This window comes from Phaethon aethereus, assembly GCF_964289735.1.
Source record: "Phaethon aethereus genome assembly, chromosome: Z".
Classification (NCBI taxonomy): Eukaryota; Metazoa; Chordata; class Aves; order Phaethontiformes; family Phaethontidae; genus Phaethon; species Phaethon aethereus.
Genome location: NC_138577.1, coordinates 50,775,879 through 50,796,190, shown reverse-complemented (window position 1 = coordinate 50,796,190; position 20,312 = coordinate 50,775,879). Strand labels below are relative to the sequence as shown.

General features: G+C 37.3%; 1 protein-coding gene across 1 annotated transcript in view; it reads left to right on the top strand.

Moving 5' to 3' along the window:
• Positions 1 to 20,312, top strand: part of SHC3 (SHC adaptor protein 3) — a gene marked incomplete at its 3' end in the record, with an annotated part of 57,987 nt that overhangs the window by 6,241 nt on the left and 31,434 nt on the right. Inside the window, exon 2 of the mRNA XM_082013652.1 lies at positions 15,198 to 15,268. Within this exon, the coding sequence (XP_081869778.1) occupies positions 15,198 to 15,268 (71 nt within the window). The remainder of the gene's footprint in view (positions 1 to 15,197; positions 15,269 to 20,312) is intronic.

Sequence of the window (20,312 nt, the reverse complement as noted above, 5' to 3'; positions counted from 1 at the left end):
GAGCATTTCTCACAGAAATTAAATCAGATCCTACAAGCAAAAATCATACAGCAGAGTCTTTAATTACAATATTATTCTAATTACATGAATCAAGTACTATTACTATACATTTGCACACCTTTCATAGAAAGCAAAGCATGTAATAATTTCGGTGCTGAAGGATTCAACTCTCAATGTGAATATCTGGTCTGCAGTATATTTGGAGTGTTTGCAAAATGCCTTGGAAGCTTTGGCATAATTTCCACACCTAGGATTATGTCGTGAGTGGCACAATTCAGGCACTGTTAATGTTGATTTGAATAGTTAAAAGTCAGAACTCTATTTGTTTAAAGCAAGAATTATACAGTCCTGCTCATTATTTACAGTTTTAAAATCCACATATGAATTTAGCCGCTCCGTTTAGGAGGTATAACTGCATTCAGCCAGAATTCCGTCTCTGTTTTTCCTTGGAAATTGGATTGTTGGTTTCTTTACTTGTCTTCAAATAATGGCTAAAGTAAGAATACCATGTGCCCAGTATAAACATCTGCCGCTACAAATGTAAAGAAAACACACAGATGAACCGAGATCTTCAAGGAAAACTCATGCCTGCTTTTGCTGCTGGGGTTAAGGCACTTCTTTGTCCAGGTGACAGGGCACTCCTTTGTCCCCTGACCACATAACCCAGTGAGGAACCTTGTCTCCATTAACACACTAGCTGTCCTCGTGCTGCAGCCTGCGTCATCCGATAGCGGGAAGTTGAAGTGAATGCACAAAGTATCAATATCACATTTTCTTGTTGTTCACAATGGGGAAAAGGCAGTTCTGCCCTGGGATACTGCCAGAGACAACCAGCCTTCCCAGCTACTGGCGCTCTTTCAGGGCGATTTAGTCCCCTAAGCAGTGAAAGAAATCCCATAGTCGTAGAGGAGGAGGGGTTCGGTTGCTTCTCTGCAGTTCTACGTAGACATGCAGTATTCATATGTCATTTGATTCTATATATTTATGATAAAATGCAACGCGGCTCTGCCTTTGGCTGCTCCAGGCAGGTCTGAGGCAGAGCCTGTCCATTTGAGTTGTGATGGGAATAATGGTGGCACTCGGTGCAACCACATTTCCAGTCGTTTTCAGTTGGGGATTGGGCGCAATTTAATAGGGGTAATCCAGAATGTTTGTTTAATAAGTGATAGATATTCCCCCAGATTTTTCAAATAAGTTTTTCATAGGACCAGGAAAGACTTCAGTCTTAAAAGGATGACTCAGACAATCTGAGTCACAGCTAAAAGTTTAAAGACTAAAAAAAGCCCTTTGAAATTAGACAGGAAAGGCAAGCAAAAAGATAAAAGGTAAAAATAAACAGGTTATAGGGAGATGCAGAGAAAATAAGGTAAGGTCAACAGAAAAACTGTCTAGGGCTTTTGAACACAGCACCATCACATTGTATTTGCTGATACAGGGATTTTTGTCTTTTTTGTTATCTCAGAACAAATCCTGAAATTAGACACATAAGTTGACCAAATACCTTAAATAATGAGGACAAGACTGAAAGACAGATATTTTATCTTAAGATACTATCTTAACTTTCTCAGCACCATTTCCTTCCTTCTGGATATGTTGTTGTACTAACATGCCTTTATCCCCATTTTTTGGCTCTTACTAGCATAGGAATTTTACAAGGGAATGCATGTCTCATTGGACACCAGCATTCTGACTGACATTTGACACTGCATACCTCTGATGAAGTAATCATCATCAACAGAATTGTCTCTTTTCTTATAGACAAGCTGCTTTAATTAACCACAGGGCATTTTAAAAGTACCCTTAATTTCCCAAGAAATTAGAATGTTTCAGAAACACCACCTTTGCCACTGAATGTAGGGGCCATGTTTTGTCTCCACATGTTGAGTGCAGATGCTACAACGTCATTCATTTTTACCTACTTATTTCAAAAGTCTGAGCAGGAATGAAAAGGCCAGGCGGATAAACTGTGCAGAGTCTCTTTCTGAAAGGAAATAATTAAGTGTGAAGCTGCACTGCAAACACCACAATAAACTGTTAAAAACCTATCAGCCAAGTGTTTTGAATCTACTTGAAGTCTTTTCTTGGGTCTGAGACAGAAACTATGAAGGCGGTCCCCACTATGGTCCTGTTCCTAGATGACTGTTATCCTTAACAACACTTAGGCATGATAAAAACCTTCAGAATTAATGAGCTTTACAAGGGCCTGGTATGAAATCAAGCTGCACTGGCAGATGCATTGAACCTGTTTCTCTTACAGCACTTCAGCAGCATGAGGAAGGCAATGAAGTCTGGCTCAGTCTACTGTAGGATTATTACTAATAACAATAATATAAATTTAATAATGTTAATTATAATGGATTATAATTTAATAAATTATTATATAGCAAGAATATTACTATTAATAAACATTATTATTAATACCAATGATACCTAGCCCCTAGAACACTCATTGTTAATAGAAAATAGGCAAATCAGAAAATATCTTTTCAGTTTGCAAACTGAGCACATTTATGACAGAAATTAGAGTAGAAATTTTGGAGGCACAGAAAGACAGCTTTGCCCAGGTCGGCAGACGCTACCTGTGAATTGTGGTCTTCTCTGATGCACTTGTAATAGTTGTCAAAGAAGGTCACCCAGCAGACAGCGCATACCACAGCAGCCAGGGAGAATAGCAGTTTCCCTATGAAATATATACCTGAAAAATGTTTTGTAAGAAACAATAAATAGTTAATAAGCTCAAAGTTCACAAGATGTATGGATGTTTTGCAGGATCAGAGTTGTGGAGAATACCCTGGATACAGTGAGATACGAGAGGGGTTTTGTTCATGTCAGAGACTGAAGTCTGGTGTACGTTGTGAGCTTGAAGTGAGCAATATTTATGGATGTATTTTTTAGATCAGTGTTATGAATTACAATTCAGGTTGTTCAATGGTCAGCAGAAAGAGTAGTAAGTTACGTGAGAGACATCTGAAGAGGTAGAATTGATGTGCAGCCTGTTGAGTTAGGTGCAGCAGACTTTTCGAGTTGAAACAAGATTGAGACTACTTAAAAGACTGTTGTTTGTGTAGTGTAGATTACCACTGGATTTGAGACTGTTCTGTAACCGTTCATTTATTACAGCAATAGTTGCACTGGATAAATAGCCTGCACGTAGAGCAGGCCTAGTCTGGAAGAGAAGACTTAAAATACTAGTTGTTGAAGATGTATCTTTCTGTCATTGTGAACCTTTTGTAAATTAATTTTATAGTCATAAAATAAGCAGAAAGCACTAAGTAAATAGAAGCATTATATGAAACCTCTCTTGCAGTATAGTTATTTCTGCCAAGGAGCTGGAAGAGCAGGGCTTCTCGGTACTGGGGGCACAAGCTGGGAGCCACAGGTGCCCATCCTGAGCTGACACTGACCTCAGGTCTTTTGGGCAGGGGTGCTGGGGAGGGGTCTCGAGTGAGGCTGGTCAGGGCCATTAGGGTCTGATGGTGCCCCCAGCCCCCCAGAGCTGCTCTGCTGGGATTCTTTGTGGCCTTTATACTGCAAGAAGACCTTCTAGAGATTTTTTCATGCTTTAAATCCAATCCGGGGCATCTCGTGCCTTATTCCTCTGTTCTGCACATTGGAGGTCATCTTTTGGGCACTCTTACTGGGAACACAAATAACCATAGCTTAAGCATGAGAAAGTTAAAGATTGATAATGATTCAGGAGAAAGATGTGTTTTAATTGCTGGACTCTTGTGACAAAGACCAGAGGTACATGCAGCATTAGTATAAAAAAGGACTAATTTAGGACTTAGTAACTAGATATATTTTCAATGTCCATATTTATGGTTTCAAATGTCCAATTATGATTTTCAACTATTGAAGCAAAATGTTTTGGCTGCAGAAGCTTTTGCACGTTTGTCTTAAAGGAATTCTGATGCAGAATGTAAGCTGCTAGAACTTATCTACATGGTGCTTTAAAGGGAAATATATCTTAGTGGATATTCAAGGTAGCCAGGAAAACAGTCTGGAAAGTGTTCACTGATTTAAAGTATGCAACCGTGAAAATGAAACAATTAATCTGTAATACTGCAGTGCATACTCTAAGTGGTTCACATTGATTAATTGCATTCACCTTGTATTATATATTTTTAAAGTTAAACCTGAAAAGTATAGAACTAACGTTTTTTCCAAAAGTAGCCTTTTTTAAAGAAAGCTTTCAGCACATATGAAAAATTGAGGCATAATGCAGGATCTGTTTACATTTAAAATAATAGAATAAACCATTGTCCAATGTATGCACTTCTGGTTCTGGCATTTTTGAGTTTTTGCATGCAAACACATAAATCTGTAAAATAAGAACATCAGAAATATTGTACATGCCAAATTACCAATACGGGATTTTTGTGGAATCTTGTGAAAGCCCAGTCCATTTAGCATCTGTACTGCTTAAATATTTTTGAGCATGATGTTGACAATCTTATTTCATCCACATGTGAGTAAGAAAGAAGAAGGTATTTTCCTTGAAGATGTGTTGTTTTCAACCCCATTTGAGATGGAGATTAGAAAATTGTCATGAGCAAAATTTGCTTCTCAGTGGTATCTTTCTCCTTACTAGCAAGAAATGAGACCTTTGACTTAAGAAATTGCTTTCCAAGATAAGATAAAATATGTCCTTCTTCCCCTAGCTAAATCCTTGGCTTTTTTTTTTTTTTTTTAACAGGTTCTGAATCATTACTGAATGATTTGGTTGTGAGATGCTGCCAGAATACTTTCACAGGGCACAAATGTAAAACCACTATTAATATCTCTTGAGAATTGTAGACGTATCCCAAATAGAATGGATTCTTCTTTTCTTACGGGGATTTATGGGATAGACATTTTAACTGTTTTCTTACTGGTAGGATGCCCCATGCTCTCGTGTTTTGTGGAGATTTCTACAACTACTCCTGTCTGCAACTCTGATACAGGAAAAGTAGAAAAAATCCAGTTTATTCTAGTAAAGTAAAATGAAAATGCATTCTATCAATAGAGGGAAACTGAAATATGGTGACAATACTGCATGTTGTCGCACAACTTTTCTTCAGATATCTCTTTTCCCCAGCAACTGATCATGGTCATGTAAAATCTTCAACATACTTGAGAGATCTGTTAACAGACATGAAAAGTATTGCTTAGTATTGTTCTACCTTCTGTCCTTCTGTCCTGATATTGGTGGCACTTAAGCATGTTTTCTTTTGCAAATGCTTTCCTCTCTCTGTGCCTCATCATCAACAAGATTTGAAGGCATTCAACAAGTGTTCATATCTTCTCCAAGGCCTCTTTGTTTATATGAATCCCTAGGTACTGCAGAAGGAATTCATAGGTTTTCTGATCTCTGTGGGAGAAAAAGGAATAATCTATTTCCAGCTTTTTCAGAGTGTTGGCAAATCTTGGTATCTTTTTATATAATCATGTATCTACTCACATTTGTTAGTTTATTAATAGATATATACAGCTGCCTACTGAAACTTTAAAATAGTTATAAATGTTTATATTGCATTTCAGAAATAATAAAAAATTAACACTTTTTTTAGACTTAGTAATTCTTGATAAGCATTCTTACTAACAGTGGTACTGTGTATTTGTGTGTGGTTGAAGTCAATATATAGGACTTCAAAGTCTGTGTATATATTAAAAATACATACATACATATATATTATAGATAAATAAAAGTACGTATATATAAATAAAAATTATTTTTTGTTGTGTTAAGGTGGATTGATTCTTTTTTGTTATTTAAGCAACTCAGTGCAAGAAAGATGTGTGGAATAGAACAATATAGTTGACTTCCTTTGTTTAGGAGCTGATTTTTCTGCTGGCAGTGGCTTAGACTTAGGAAGAATTTATTTAGATGAAAAATTTTCATGGCCTTACAGTATTAATTAGTCAATGCTAGGCACTTCGTTTTATAGGTGATCCCAGAATTCCTATGGAAGTCAGTCCCACTTTACTTACGACTCAAAGCCTGTATGAAAATTTTCAGGAAATTCACTGTAAAAGCATTTACATGATGTCTAGCAAATATGCCGTGACTCACAGTCATGCAGTGAAAATTTTAAAACGTGACCTTTCTTTTTATTATTTTGTACTCTGGATGCTAAAGAAACATGACTTCTGTTTGGTGCAGTGAATCAAAATATATCAAGGCACAGATATACAGAGAAAGTCGTATTTTCCTGCATTCTCTTATAAAAATATTTTGTAATTCTACTCTGATAACTAAATCAAGAGCTTATGAAGGTTATTTCTTTTACCAAAATAGTTTAATAGCATAATTTTAGCAGCATTCCTGTTATTGAAAATCCAAGTATTCAGTTCAAAGAATAGAGAAGCAATACATTGTAAACATCGTATGCCAAAATAGCATTGAATTATACTAAAAATAAGGTGTTAATTAACAAATCAAGGTATATAAATCATAGAAGCGATTTCTGGGAGGTACTGATCTCATGCACAAAATACATGTGTTCCCCTCCTAAATCCCTTTATTATTACAGTTGTGCACACCTGAGCCTTGTGTTCAAACAGGGTAAGGCAGTTCGTTGGAAGAGTAGGTTAACATTCACCAGTTAAGAATTGTTAAAGTCCACATACATAGGAACATTTAAAATATTTTTATACTACAGAAGCTGGTTATTGTACAAGAGAAAATAGGGAAGAGCTAGGTGTTGGCCAAAATTGGAGGTATTCTTGGGAGAACTGTGCTCTCCTCTCACCCATTATTGAAGAAAAAAGCCACTGATTTCCAAGAGAAATGCAAACCTCTTGACAGTCATATCCATCATCATTTGTACTAGTTTAGAAGCTCTGTTGATTTACTTGTCTCATGGAGCAATTTCTGATGATAAATTTACAGCCGAAGGGTCAAGGCTTATTTGTAGTTGAACCCCGAAGCAGACTTGTTTTTAGATTTTCCGTTCCATTTCCATTCAATCAATCCTACTTAGAGTTTTCTGTCTGGATTAGAACATGCATTCTTTAATGAGAAAAAATCCTTTGGGGGAAATATTGATTCACTGTAAAGCTCTCTACATGATTACTTACTGGTATAAAAATTACCAACTGCAGAAGAGTGCCTTTCTGTTTTTCACGGCAGCATATGTTTATGACACATTTTTGGTGTTAGATTCTGACAATGTCTAAATATAGGGCCTTTTCCTCATTCAGAACAAGGCTGCCAGTGTTTCTTTCATGCGGGATTGCTGCTCCCCCAAGCAGGCGTGCCGTTGTGCTGATACCGGGGACCCACGGGGCAGAGATACAGAGAGGGTCCCTCAGCATACGCTGGTAGAGCACAGGCATCATGTACCCTCAGAGATCTACGTCTTCAAGTCATCCTGAAGACGTGTCTTGCCCCAAGGGGAGGGTGGGGTGGGAAGCTATGGCATGGCTGGAAGAATAATACTCATTTTAGGTAACATCTCAATATCGTGTTACTTGATAGCTAAGCAGAGCATTTAAAGGCAAGTATTTATACCCCAAACTACCAGAGAAACTGAAATCTGTACCACCTGACTTAAAGCTCTGTGACTACTGCTTATACAAATTTATCTCTGAATAACCAGTCTTGCTTCTGCCCACAACTTTTTCTAATATTGTAACTCACCCTACATTAGAAATGTCACAGAACTAATCTTCCATTCCATCCTTCTGCTTAAAATATCTAGGTGGACTGACATAAATCTGAATGGTTGTGTGCACGTGAGACCTTCTTCCCACTGTGCTGCTATCTGCTCAGTTGACAGTAGCCAGTATTTGCCAAAGGCTGCCCCTTGTGCCTGATGAGTGCTTTGTGTTATCAGCAACACCTGCAGTGGATGGGTGTCCCGCAGACTTCTGTGGTGTCAAAGTTTGGGTGGGACGTTTGCCCCAGTGATCGCAGGACAACGTACAGCAGTCATCCACCTACCAGGAAAAGGTTTGCCTGAGGTTTGGCAAACACCCTCTTAACACTGGGTGACTGTTAAGGTTAAAAAAAAAAACACAAAAGAAAAGAGTTTATTGCACATTTGAGTGAAGGTCTTCAGAAAATGATGACTTTTTGGTGATACAGAGAAGTTCCTCCCTATACTGCTACATTTTGTTCTATTTTGGCTTCAGAAGAGGCTCCAGCGCTCTAGTGGGCTAGCTGACCATTGAGTCCAGAAAGATTTACTGAGCTCCCACCAAGATATATGTTCCAGTGGGGTAGCTGAGACACATCCTTAGGTCAATGACTAGCATCATGTATATAAAGTCCCTGTTTAGATACTCTTTTTCAGTATGAATGCAGTAACTATATGTAAAAGATTTCAAGTGTAGATTCAGCCTTATGAGCTTCCTACAGTCTTCAGTTCTCATAACTGCTCATGGCATCAGCTCATATCTTACCTCTTGTCTGCTGTAATGATGGAATATGCATGACCGCTTCAGTCTTTGCTATGTAGAGATGTCTTCAGAGTACCCCTCCTTCTAAGGCAATATTTTATTCAATGTGAATTCAAAACATAGGCTGCCTCCATATTTAGCCTGACTAAATGAACAATTTACCTGTTTTAAGAAGGTTTGAAAGTCTTTCTGGTAATTGGTGAGAGGATTTATGCTTTTCATAATGCTGCTGTATAAGAACATCATATTTTATATCTTTACTATTGAAAACAAAATTTTATACAAACTTAATGTGAGTGCTGTAAATACTGGTGAATATTAGCTGTTGTTAAAGACTACGCATTGGTAGCAAATGATTGCGGTTACAGGTGACTCTGCTTAAGAGGATAGCCCCTGAAGAAGCTTGCTGGCTTTGTGGGTAACATGTGATGCATCACCACTGTTATTTAGCACACTTCTTCTTACCTTTCTATCTTTCCTTTTCATTTTGCTTTACTAATGGGAGAATATAGGTGAGGAAGGACTCAGGAAGGTCAGCTTTTTATGTCTGGGACATTTGGTGTGATCAGGATGAGGAGCTAGTGTTTCATGTAAAAAGAGGAGTCCCACAGCTACCTGGATGCAGAGCCATGCCTCCAGACCTTCTCTGCCTCCCACACGAATCCAATGAGCTAGCGTGGTACAGGGGTGTGCACGCTATGTCACATTAAAGGGGTGCAAAGCTATCGGTGAGGAGGTTTTATGTCCACCTTGTGTAGGCTGTGTGAGTAAGGATAGATGATTTATCTGAAAAAATGCCAAGCAGTTACCTTTCCTCCTGAAGATGTGGAAGGAAAGGTCCTCCTGCCATGAGCCAGTATCTTTACAGCCTTTTGCGGAAGTGCTGCACCACAGGGTAAGGCGTTTTGCTGTGGGTAACTGAAAGGTTAATTATGTATTTCAAATTCTAGGTATAGCTCTGTACTCAGTTTATCTTAAAAAACAGCAAGGACTGGATTGTGACTGTGTTTCTTCAAACAGATTTTTGTCAATGACTTCTCACTGCCTCTGCTGGCAGATGGGCAGATGGATACTATGAAGTACCCAGCAGACTGGCAATTGCCAATCAGAGGGTTATTTTATGGCAAGGATTTTGTATTGCCAGATGTGCCTGAATTATTTCAGATTTTTTTTTTTCACTTTTTCTCTCAACATAAAAGTTTAGTGTTTTCATGAATTTATAAAGCTTCTACAATTCTACAAAATTAATAAATTTACTGCTAAAGGATCTGTGTAGTTTAATCAGATACATATAACTACACTGTGATCTCCTTATGAACTAAAGAAGCAAATGTATCTTGTGATAAGCTATCTTCTCTTTTTGTGATCTTTTCCTGCTCATTAGCTGAGTTAAATAATTTGCAGTGCATGTCTCAGTCAAATTAGTAAGATATTCAAGTTAATAAATGTTCAGTTAAAGCACAGCTTAAAAAATTAGGAAGTATTGTGGCACATATTATTATTTTTCTTTTACTTAGGTTATTTTATTAAAGGGAACACCTTCTGATTACAGTTCCTTGTTCTTTTTTTTTTCCACTTCAGTGGTTTAGAGAGGGGGTATTGTAAATTCAGTTAAGCTGGGAAATTCATCTAATATGATAGCAAAAGGATTCAGGTTTACTGTTTCATATTAATTTGCCAAAGAAAAAAACCTCATTTTGTAAGATACTTGCAATTATCAATCCTGCAGTTGCTTTTGTGTATTTGTCTTCTCCTTTTCATGCATCAATATGGATATTAAAAATCCTAAATGGGTCCCCATGTGGGTCCCCGTGTGGGCAAGCTTACTATTTTGAAATTAAGTCCTGGGCCGTTACTATTTTTGTATTACAGCCTGCTTGTTAGGGTGTATCTGGGCTTGAATCTTAATACCATTTTGCATAAATGGCAAACTTCAAAATAAGTTGTGAGTATTGTGGAATATTATGGAACTCTTGGTGCTCATTTCACAAGCCCCTTTGGCTGTCAATGATGATACCTGAAATTAGAAGGAATTGTTGTTTTGATGCATAAATAAATGCATGCTGCAATAGAAGCAACATGATCTGAATTTGAGATAAAAGCTCTTCTTTTTAAATAAGGGACTTCTCAACTGGAATTAAGAAGCACCAGTCAATTCATACTAACTACTCATTTACTTTCATGGCATATTTTAATTCTGGACTAGCGCTTTGGCTAAAGAGAACAAAATGCAAAACAAATAAAACCCACAGAAATAAACAAACAAATAACCTCCTCCCAAAAGAATAATGAAAATACAGGCCTATGACTTGAGATACAAATGAGGAACACATGTGGCAAGTAAAAAGATGCTCACTTTTGCATACTTGCCAAGTAAAAGCACAGCCTAAGCCTGAGGGTAAGAAACTTGCAGTGAATTGACCGGCTTATTACAGGGTATCTTACAATATGTTTCAGAAATTTCTATTTTCAGAAATTAGATCTACATACACCACCCTGAACCCCAGCAATCAGAACCTATTTTTGAGCCCCCAGGCTATTATCAGCAGCTATGCAATGTTAGTGCACATTTCAGATGCCTCGATATTTGAAGGCACTGGGTAATTTTTGGCTTAGTGTAATTGCATGTCGGTTTGCTGATGTAACCATGTTGTCTCTTACATAACTTGCACAAGCTTCTGTGTGTTGCAGGCACAATCTGCAGCATTGTGAACCACTCGGATTTGATGATGGTCATCTGGTTACACAGATTAAAACCAGTCCATCTTAACTTACTCGGAATACCTGTGCAGTTTTGGTGAGCTAATGATACTCCAGTAGTTCAGACTCAGGAATTAGGAATCCTTATTTCATTTGAGAGTAGGTGATGGGCACATCTTCATGTTACCCGTGTTCTGGGCAGATGCTTGTCTGCTATCACACATGCATATGCCGTTCAAGCATTCAAGCATTTGTCACTTGTAGGTTTGACTACTGCAGTGCTGTATGGGGCTACATCTTGCTATGTTTTTGTAAAAAAAATTGTTGCTGTTGTTACTGCTAGCTTCTGAGTCAAACAATGGAAGATTTCTTCCAGAAACTTGGTGTTTTGAATGAACTTGTTAGGAAACACTGAACAAGGTTGGTTGTGTTCATGGAGCAAAAGGCATCTCTGACGTTGACTACTCTCGTTTGCCTTTCCTCTTCACTCCAAACACCAGTGCAGTCAGAGCTCCTGTGTTGAACACCCTGTTTCTGACAAGTGTTGGGAGAACTCAATACCCTTTCTTACACAGGGTACAGTAAAAAATTTTGGTTGTTACACAAGAATTTTCAGACTGCATCGTAGAGAAGGCAGAGGAACTTTAGGGAATATGGAAAAAATCTTCACCTACAGGACAAACCAGAAACCTGGGATATATGGCCTTCTTTTACATTTACCTGGAAAAATTGTAACTAGTAAGAATGTTAGAACCTCATGCAATGAGAGAGGTGTGGTGCCAGGAGTATGTGGCACTCTGCTTTTAGGTTTGCATCAGCTTCTATAAGGGTGCTCTTTATCATGCAAAATACTAGTTATGAAGCTAAAACCTCTGAATGGGAAGATATTCATTCATATAAAAGGTTTTTTGTTTGGGTCGTAGTACCATTCAATGAAGGTATACAAGCTGGAAACTCATTCATATATCAGAAAGTAGACAAAAGGCAGAACGTTATCTGAGAGCTTGAAACTGGTAGTCCCAAATCTTTCTGCTTCAAGGTGAGCTGCATCTTAATATATTTGTCTCCTGAGCAATGAGAGGGAAGATGCTAGTGGGAGCTCATAAATATCACAGTGCACAGTAGCTGATTGGTTAGAATATACATTAAGTGCTGGGTGAAGAGGAGCTTTTTTAGAAATAGACTGTTTTATAACTATATTTGAAATGTTTCATGGAATGCCTAAAGCAAAAGATAGCATTTATTTTTAATTGGGGTGTTTATTTGTTGCAATAATTGAATAATTTATTTACTTGCTATCTTGGTTGTATGTCTTCTTTCTGTGGATCCTTGTCAGGATGTACTTCAAATGGATATTTTTAGAGAGCAATGTTGGTCTTGGGGAATAATTGAAGCATAGCAGTAGGTGAGTTATGTGTCCCTGTAGTTGGCCTTTGGACCTTTTGAATGTCAGTTTTTATAGTAATTTCGTTACTTGAAAACATGCCGTGGTGATTAAGTGTTCACATCTTTTATCCCAGAAAATCAGTTGCCATCTTTGCCTTGATCAGTCAGGAACACTGCAAACCTTACTATGTTGTGTTCAACTGTCTCTGTGCTATACATAAAACAAATACAGGGTAATTTTTCCATCTGACCTTCCTCCAGTCTGGTTTTGTCTCTACTTTTGTTAATGCAGATCAGGTAGTATGACTCAAAGGAGTCTAAATGCACGCCTTCTAAGTATGTTTATGAGTATTTGTCGAACTATTTGTGTGTTCATTTTGACAGTGACTTGTGTGCACATGTGTTTGTGTGTTTACTTGCACGCCTGCATGTACCTGTCAAACTATCTTCCAGAGTTTGCTTCTAAAATGTTGGACCTCATTCTCAAAATTGTGCAGTTGCTTTGCTTTAAAAGATTTGTGGCAAATATAGAGAAATGAAGCAACAAGTACAATCCAAGAGTGTTTTAGATACTTGATAGATTTATATGGTATAGATCATATATGGTCATATATATGATCATATTATATGTTATATATCATTAAATATTATCATTTATATGATCATATTATATATGATAGATTTAGACAGCTTGATAGCAGTCTAAATGAAGAGGTTTGTAAAATAATGAAAAGCAAGTATTTCATTACAAAAAATTACTGGGATACCTTTGACTAATTATATCATCTACAGCATATTTAATTATAAAAGTATCTCATATGAAATAAGTATTTGAGAAAATTTATTTATAAAAGCATACCAGAACTAAAGCAAAATGACACAAAAGGAGTACAGGAAAACATCTTTAATTGCTGTATACTGGCATAACTGACTTCAGCTGATTATCTCAACTGATGTTTAATGAACTTCATCTCCAACCAAATCAAATCACCTTCTGAGATACTTAAAAATAGAGTTAATGGCTTAACTTCCTGCATCAGAGCTTGAAAATGTTATGATCTGGATGCTTTAAGTACTCAGGCAGAAGTATATGTAAAAAAGGAATCTATTTGTAATAACATACAAAGCTTACCTAATTTTTCACTGATAGAGGAGTGATGATGATCTAAACACCTTGAGAGTATGACCCTTAGCTTGAAAGCTCCGTGTGCCAGGATCTCTATAGACAAGATATCTTCCGTGAGGATTTTACAAGCTATTCAAAAAAACATAAGATAAGATTGCAGGAGATTTCTAAAAAATTGTAGGAAATGGATCTTGAACCAACCCTTCCCAAACACTGTGGGCTATTATAATCCAAGTTTGAGCAATGTAATGAATAGGAGTCACTTGATATTCTAGTTTATTTCATTCAGTGTTGTAGTGACTTCATAACATTTGATAGCGATAAATTAAATAGTAATGGACATGTGAAAACAGACTAGATACTCCCTCAATTTGTAAACAGATTGTGACATACATGTTTCTATAGAAAAAGCATTGCTGAAGTTCTAGATAGTATAGTTACTGATGTAGTAATTCTCTAATTAAATCATTTTTTCAGTATCAATAAAATTCCCAAACAGGCACAAAATGGTGGCGTCACTTGAGGTTTTGCACCAGTTTCATACCCAAATAGATTGCATTACACTGCAAATATATATAAAAACTTATATAAAATCTAATATAAACCCACAATAATAGAATAACATTATAAGGCTCATTATGTAAAGGCTCATTCCCGTCTCCCCAGACTTTCAAAAGTCAGGTGTATGGTTGAATACTTAAATTATATGCAAAGATACTGCCATATGCCAGTCATGAGTTGGTTTGTACAAAGCCACTGTCCAAATATCTGACAAGAGCTCTAGCTCTTGATGATGCCCATTTTTGGAAGAAAATCTGGAAGACTCACCTGAGTTTTTCTCACGCCTATGATAGATACTGTTATATTTTAACATGTTTTCTAATGGTACTACCTCTTTTTCATAGAGATGCAGGGCAGAAATCTGGGTCAATAGGTCTGATCTTTTCCTAATATTAGCTAACCTTCATGCCATTCCTCTCTTGAATGACCCTGTTGAAGCCATCTCCCAGCATGGGTTATTAGTATATTTTGTAAGCATTTTCCTGTATCTTTATACTAGTGTCATTAATGAAAATACTAAATCCTGTCTATCTCTGAGCTGGTTATTAAGGAATCCTCTTTGGATTGCTGGTGCTCTTTTCAGCTTTCCCTGCTATATTTTACCTTTTTTGTACTAATGAGTCTTAGTTGTCTCCCTCTTAAGATTTTTCTCCTAAGCAATGCTAGATGAATTTGCTTTACCACACTTCCTTTTTCATTATTATTATTTTTACTTTGATTAGTTTTACATCTAAAATAGAACAATTAAGATAAAGGAAAATTAATAAGCACATCAACACATTATGAACTAGGCGTATTACAGTGGTTAGCTAAAATGTAAAAAGAGATGTTGAACCAAACTTGAGGCTTAAATGAAATAAAATGTTTACGGAACATATCTGTGACATACACGAACATAATCATAAAAACCTACCTGACAGATAGGATAAATCCAAATCTAAAAATAAGAATTGTACAATGCCTTTTAATGATTAGCTGCATTTTCTCCCAGAATTCAAGAATAATTATAATACGTTTTCCAACTGTTTCTTTTTCCTTACAGTACTTGGGATGTATAGAAGTTTTACGCTCAATGAGATCTCTTGACTTCAATACTAGAACACAGATTGCAAGGTAAGACTTTGTACAAATGTGTTTTTTAAAGTAACTTCTGAATTGTGTCCCCAAAGTGGAAAAGCCAGGAAGATGGCAAAACACATAGTAAATAATTTTCAGATACTGTAAGTCCACTTTTCAATTTTAGTTTTACAGGTAAATCTCTCACCTGGTATTCATATAGCTCCAACGAGGCTTAAAGGATATGTTCTTCGTGGTCTTTTGACGTGCCAGGAACTGCTTTAGAAAATTTTTGCCTGCTTGTTATGCCAAATAAGGCACTTATCGGGGTACCAATTTCATGAAATTTAAGCCAGTGAGAATTAGAATATGTGTAAAATTGACAATGCATTTGGCAAACTTAGTGTAGGCAGCTGTTTTGGAGCCACATGTTTATAGGTTTTTGTAATAATTTGTTTTGAAGAGATGTCAGGTGACAAACTGGCTGTACAAAGGATATAAATTAAAATATATCACCACAATGATACCAGAGACAAATGAAAGAATGTTGTCTGTTCTAGACTGTATGTAAGAAACAATAAACTTGTATGAGATTCTTATTACAATTCTTTTAAACCTGTCATGGTATTTTTGTAAGAGCAGAACATAAGTACAGCACTGTCTTAAGAAGTGTCCATGAATAATTTTTTTTCTAGGAGACTATTTTCTGAGAACTATAGGAAATAGTGTTTTGTAGGCATTTTCACTTGAAAAGCAGAGCTCCTTGATTTCAGAGGACTGTAGCACTGATGTCTTCTAGCAACTGGATACCACATTTTCAAATTCTGGCATCGAAATGAAGTAATCCTTTCCAAAAGACCACATATAAAGTGATAATACAGTGCTTGAATTTCACCTCTTTGAGGCATCTTACAGTTGCTGACAGTCTATCATAAACCATTTGTCATATCATAGACAGCTAAGTATTTTTTTATTGATGAGGGGCATAAAAATACAAGGACAGGTAAATGACTGAATTCTGGTTTTCAGGCAATGTAGACTATGGAGGCATTTGAGAATTTTACTACTGTACTTTTTTAAACTCATCGTGTACATTTCTGTGGTATTTGCAGCAGTGACCTTTTAAAATGATTTCGTGTCTAAGCAGGCTTGTAGTTCCAATGAAGGTGGCACATTTGTGTTTATCACTTGCAGTTAAATGATACTGGCTTATGAAACAGTTGTGATAGTTATTGTTTTTGTATTCTGTACCTGAATGTGAACTGAATTTGACTTTATTTTTCTGCACAGCCTCTTTCACTATAGGTCTTTGTTCAAATAGTGTTGCACTTCTCTTACTATCTAGCTTAAAGGCACAACTTTGCCATTAATACTTAAGCGTATTTGCTGATACAAAGCAATATGGTCTGCACAAAGTGTCTTTGTCATATAGTTCTTTCAATACAAAAAAGATTCTTGGCTTTTACTGTGAAATAGACTTGGAATTATCTTTTTTTTTTTCTGCTGAAGTTACAGCATATTTGCCTACCCGGTGGGCATTTTCTTGGCTTATCTTCCTCTGACCACATCTAGAGCACAGGATATTTTTTCAAGCAGGAAGCCGTATCTTCCTGGTTTGCTGCTTGTTTTGCATTTGCAATTTTCTGTTTATCATAAAACAATGAAGACTCTCTAACTCATCATTCTGATCATGTAGTTCCTGATCTAACACTTTTTTGAAAGTAGTAGTTTTTAGGTGACTGTTGAAACAGGATCTAGCATCTTAATCTGCATGTCATTAATTCATCTGGCTCTAGAAATCTCCGTGCCATGTCTTAATTTTAAGTATCCAGAGGAAGCAGTCTGTGCCATGCTTTGTCATGTAGTATACAAGCCCATTCTTCATTAAGAAAATATTATTAAGGAGTTATTAAAATTCACATTTGCTGATTAACTTACTCATGTGCATTAAGAAACATAACATAAGCCTCAAGATATGTACTGAATTAATAAGGCTGATGTTCTGATATTACAGGCACTAATTCCCTCTTATGAAGACACCTGGCACCAAATGGTCTGTCCAGCCCTTTGTTTTCAAATAAAATAAAAGTACTTGAAAGTTACATTTATGTCTATGTCATACATTTATGTATAGGTATGTCTATTGCTGATTTCTCTGCAGCCTGCCACCAGTAAGAAAACTGTCCTTGTAACCTGGTGGCTCGTGATGGAGTGTGACTGAGGCTTGTGTCTGTAGATCTAGTAATGTTAGCTGTGACTGCCCCAGCTGAGGAACCTAGATCCATAGCTGCAGTAAAAGCTTCTCTGCGTATGGGGCTGTGTAAACTTCTCTGTGCTGTTTCCCACAACTGGAAAACAGATCTCAAGGCAGCTCTGATCCCTTTCTGACCCGTAACTTTTTAAATTGATCCTACTGCATGTGTCACACCTCTTTAACCTTGCAAAACCAGTCATGGAAGAAAGTGATCTGTCTTGGGCCAGTATAACCTCTGGTATTGTGCAGTATTTACTAAGTATGATTGAAAACCAGTTAGAAAAGATGAGCCAGTGTGGAAGTCTGGATGCATCTCTTCCTAATAAGCACGCATCGTTCTTGAGACATACAAAGCAGTTACTCCCTTTCTCCCACTGCATCACATCCCTGTCCCTGCCTGCTTTCTTACCCTTGCTTTTCCTCCATGTTGCAGAGCTCAGACATAGGAAGCCGGCCATTAGGAGTACGCTTGCCTTTTTTCTGTCTTCTGGTTACTGCGTAACGTCACTTTATCTCTCTGCTAGCTTTGAGGAGGAACAAAACCCCGAAGTAAGATGAGCAGCACCAGTTCCTAGGAAAAAAAGACTTCAGTCATGGGAGGGTGAGATGTCTAGCCTCTGGCTCTGCTGCAAACGTTGGATGTTATTTTGGAGAAACCATTAGCCCTAGTCAGAGACAACTGTGTGATTAAATGGAGCAGTGCTTGTAAAGGGCACTGACATAGTTGAGTGAATATTTAGAAATTACTTAAAAATTGGGGTAGGATTTCCAGTAATGTAGTGAATTAGATACCCATTTTAAATAAGTTAATGGGAAAAGCTTGTCGTGATATTTTGATTGGCTTTGAAAATCCCAGCTGTTACAATTAATACATTAGGAAAGCATGTACATCAGTGTGTATGCCGGCACGGGTCTGACAGATGAATTGCAACTTCAGCTCCAGGAACTGGATTGAAGCACCGGTGTAAACAGTTTGGTCAGCAGTCTTTCCTTCCTTGTCACAGTCATGTGAAAAATCAACCTGTGCCATGTAACACTGTTGTACCTGGTCTGCGACTTGTTTTTGTTTTGCTTTTTCTCTTTTTGTAAATTATAATGTTGAAACTTGCAGCAATACATTTATCTTTGCGTGAAAGCAGTGAGCAAGCACTTTCACTTGTCATACTCTTCATTGGATCTTAACAACCTTGGTGGTGCCTGACAAAAGGTATTGTTATTCTAATTTTGGAGCTGATTTGAGGAAAAATGAACAGCTATGTGCGATTTATAACATATTTTTTCCTTTATCATTACACACTTGAAGTCTCGAGATTCTTTCACTACAGGAGAAATAGGAGAACTAGAGTAGTATTAATCAGTTTTATTGTATTTATTCTTTTGTGTAATGAATGTAATGTCATATGAATTCTTGAGCAAATAAATGGATATACAAGCCAAGGGTCAGCAGTTATGCATAATGATAAATAAAAGCCAGCTGAATCCACATGTTGCATTGTTAATTATCCAGTGATAATTCTTGTAACACATGTGAAGTCAAGATGACTTTCTTGGGCGGCAAGACGAACAGAAGCATTTAATTTTCAACATAGTAGAGGAAAAAGAGATCTAGCAGACAAGACTACTGAGCTAACTGCAAATGGCAAGTGGTCCTAAGTTCATCTGAAACCTACCGTCATCGTCACAGAAAGCTTGTGTGACCAGGCCCTTTGTTCCCTCAGGCTGTTTATTAAAAAAAAAAAAAAAAAAAAAAATCAGGTAAAATTCTTTTGCAACATGCAGTGTTTGCAGTTCATATAATATGTTTGTATGCTTACTGTTAAATCTGTTATAGTGTGATGAGTCTTCACTACTGTGTTGTGTGCATGAGTGTAGTCACACACTGGATTGAATTAGAATACTGTTGCATGCCCTGTTTGTACAGCAGTGTCTGGACTACAAGGCTGCATGTTCATTGGTATCTAATTGAATATGATCAGTTTACTGCATGCAGTTTCAGAAATTCGCACCTCCCCATGCTGAGTAAAACATTATATTGCATGCTGTGTTAATGGCAAGTAGATCAGAGGACTGAAATACTTCATATCAGCAGTGGGCCCGAATCCAAACTCTGATCCCAATCCTCTCCATGAACTCTGTTGGGCTGAACAATTTGAAAGAGATTCCTCTCCAAATTTGGGGCCTGAACTTTATTAATCGTGAAAACCAAACCCATTTATGCCAATATCCCAAGCTTCTGAAGGGGAGATGATGGCAATCCAAGACTTCAGAGCTGGGTTCGAGACCAGTGCTAAACACGAACGAAGTTCAGCTGATGTTGTGTTTCTTTCAACTGTATTTGTATTCTTTGCAGAAATTCCCTGTCAGCAAACATCACTGAAAATGGGATGGAAGTCATGGGCAAAGGAATAATGTTTCCCTTCTGATTTTTGAAGACGGGTAGGTAATGTGTTATCTGCAGTGAATTCTGTATTCAGTCTCCTCCTTAATGTGCTCTTTTGCTTGGTAGGTGAGTGTGGTTCACCCCTGCTTTCTGCTATGTGGACTCTGGATGTGGGGTAGTCCTTGGGGGATGGCAGAACAGGCATACCCATGCTGCAGCCTGGATACACAGCTGTATGCAGGAATGGGTGCAAATGAGAATCCTCTGCCCTTATGCACAGTTACTTCAGGGGCAAAGCTCTGGGAAGCATAGGGTGCTGACTACTGCTCAGTTCATCAGGAAGCAGGATTCCCAAAAGTGGATGGGGACATCCTTATAATTCATACAGCACACCTCCAAGTGGTGCAATGACAGCTATAGTGCCTGATACTCTCAGCGAATAATTTACATTTGCAAGTTTAGCTGTC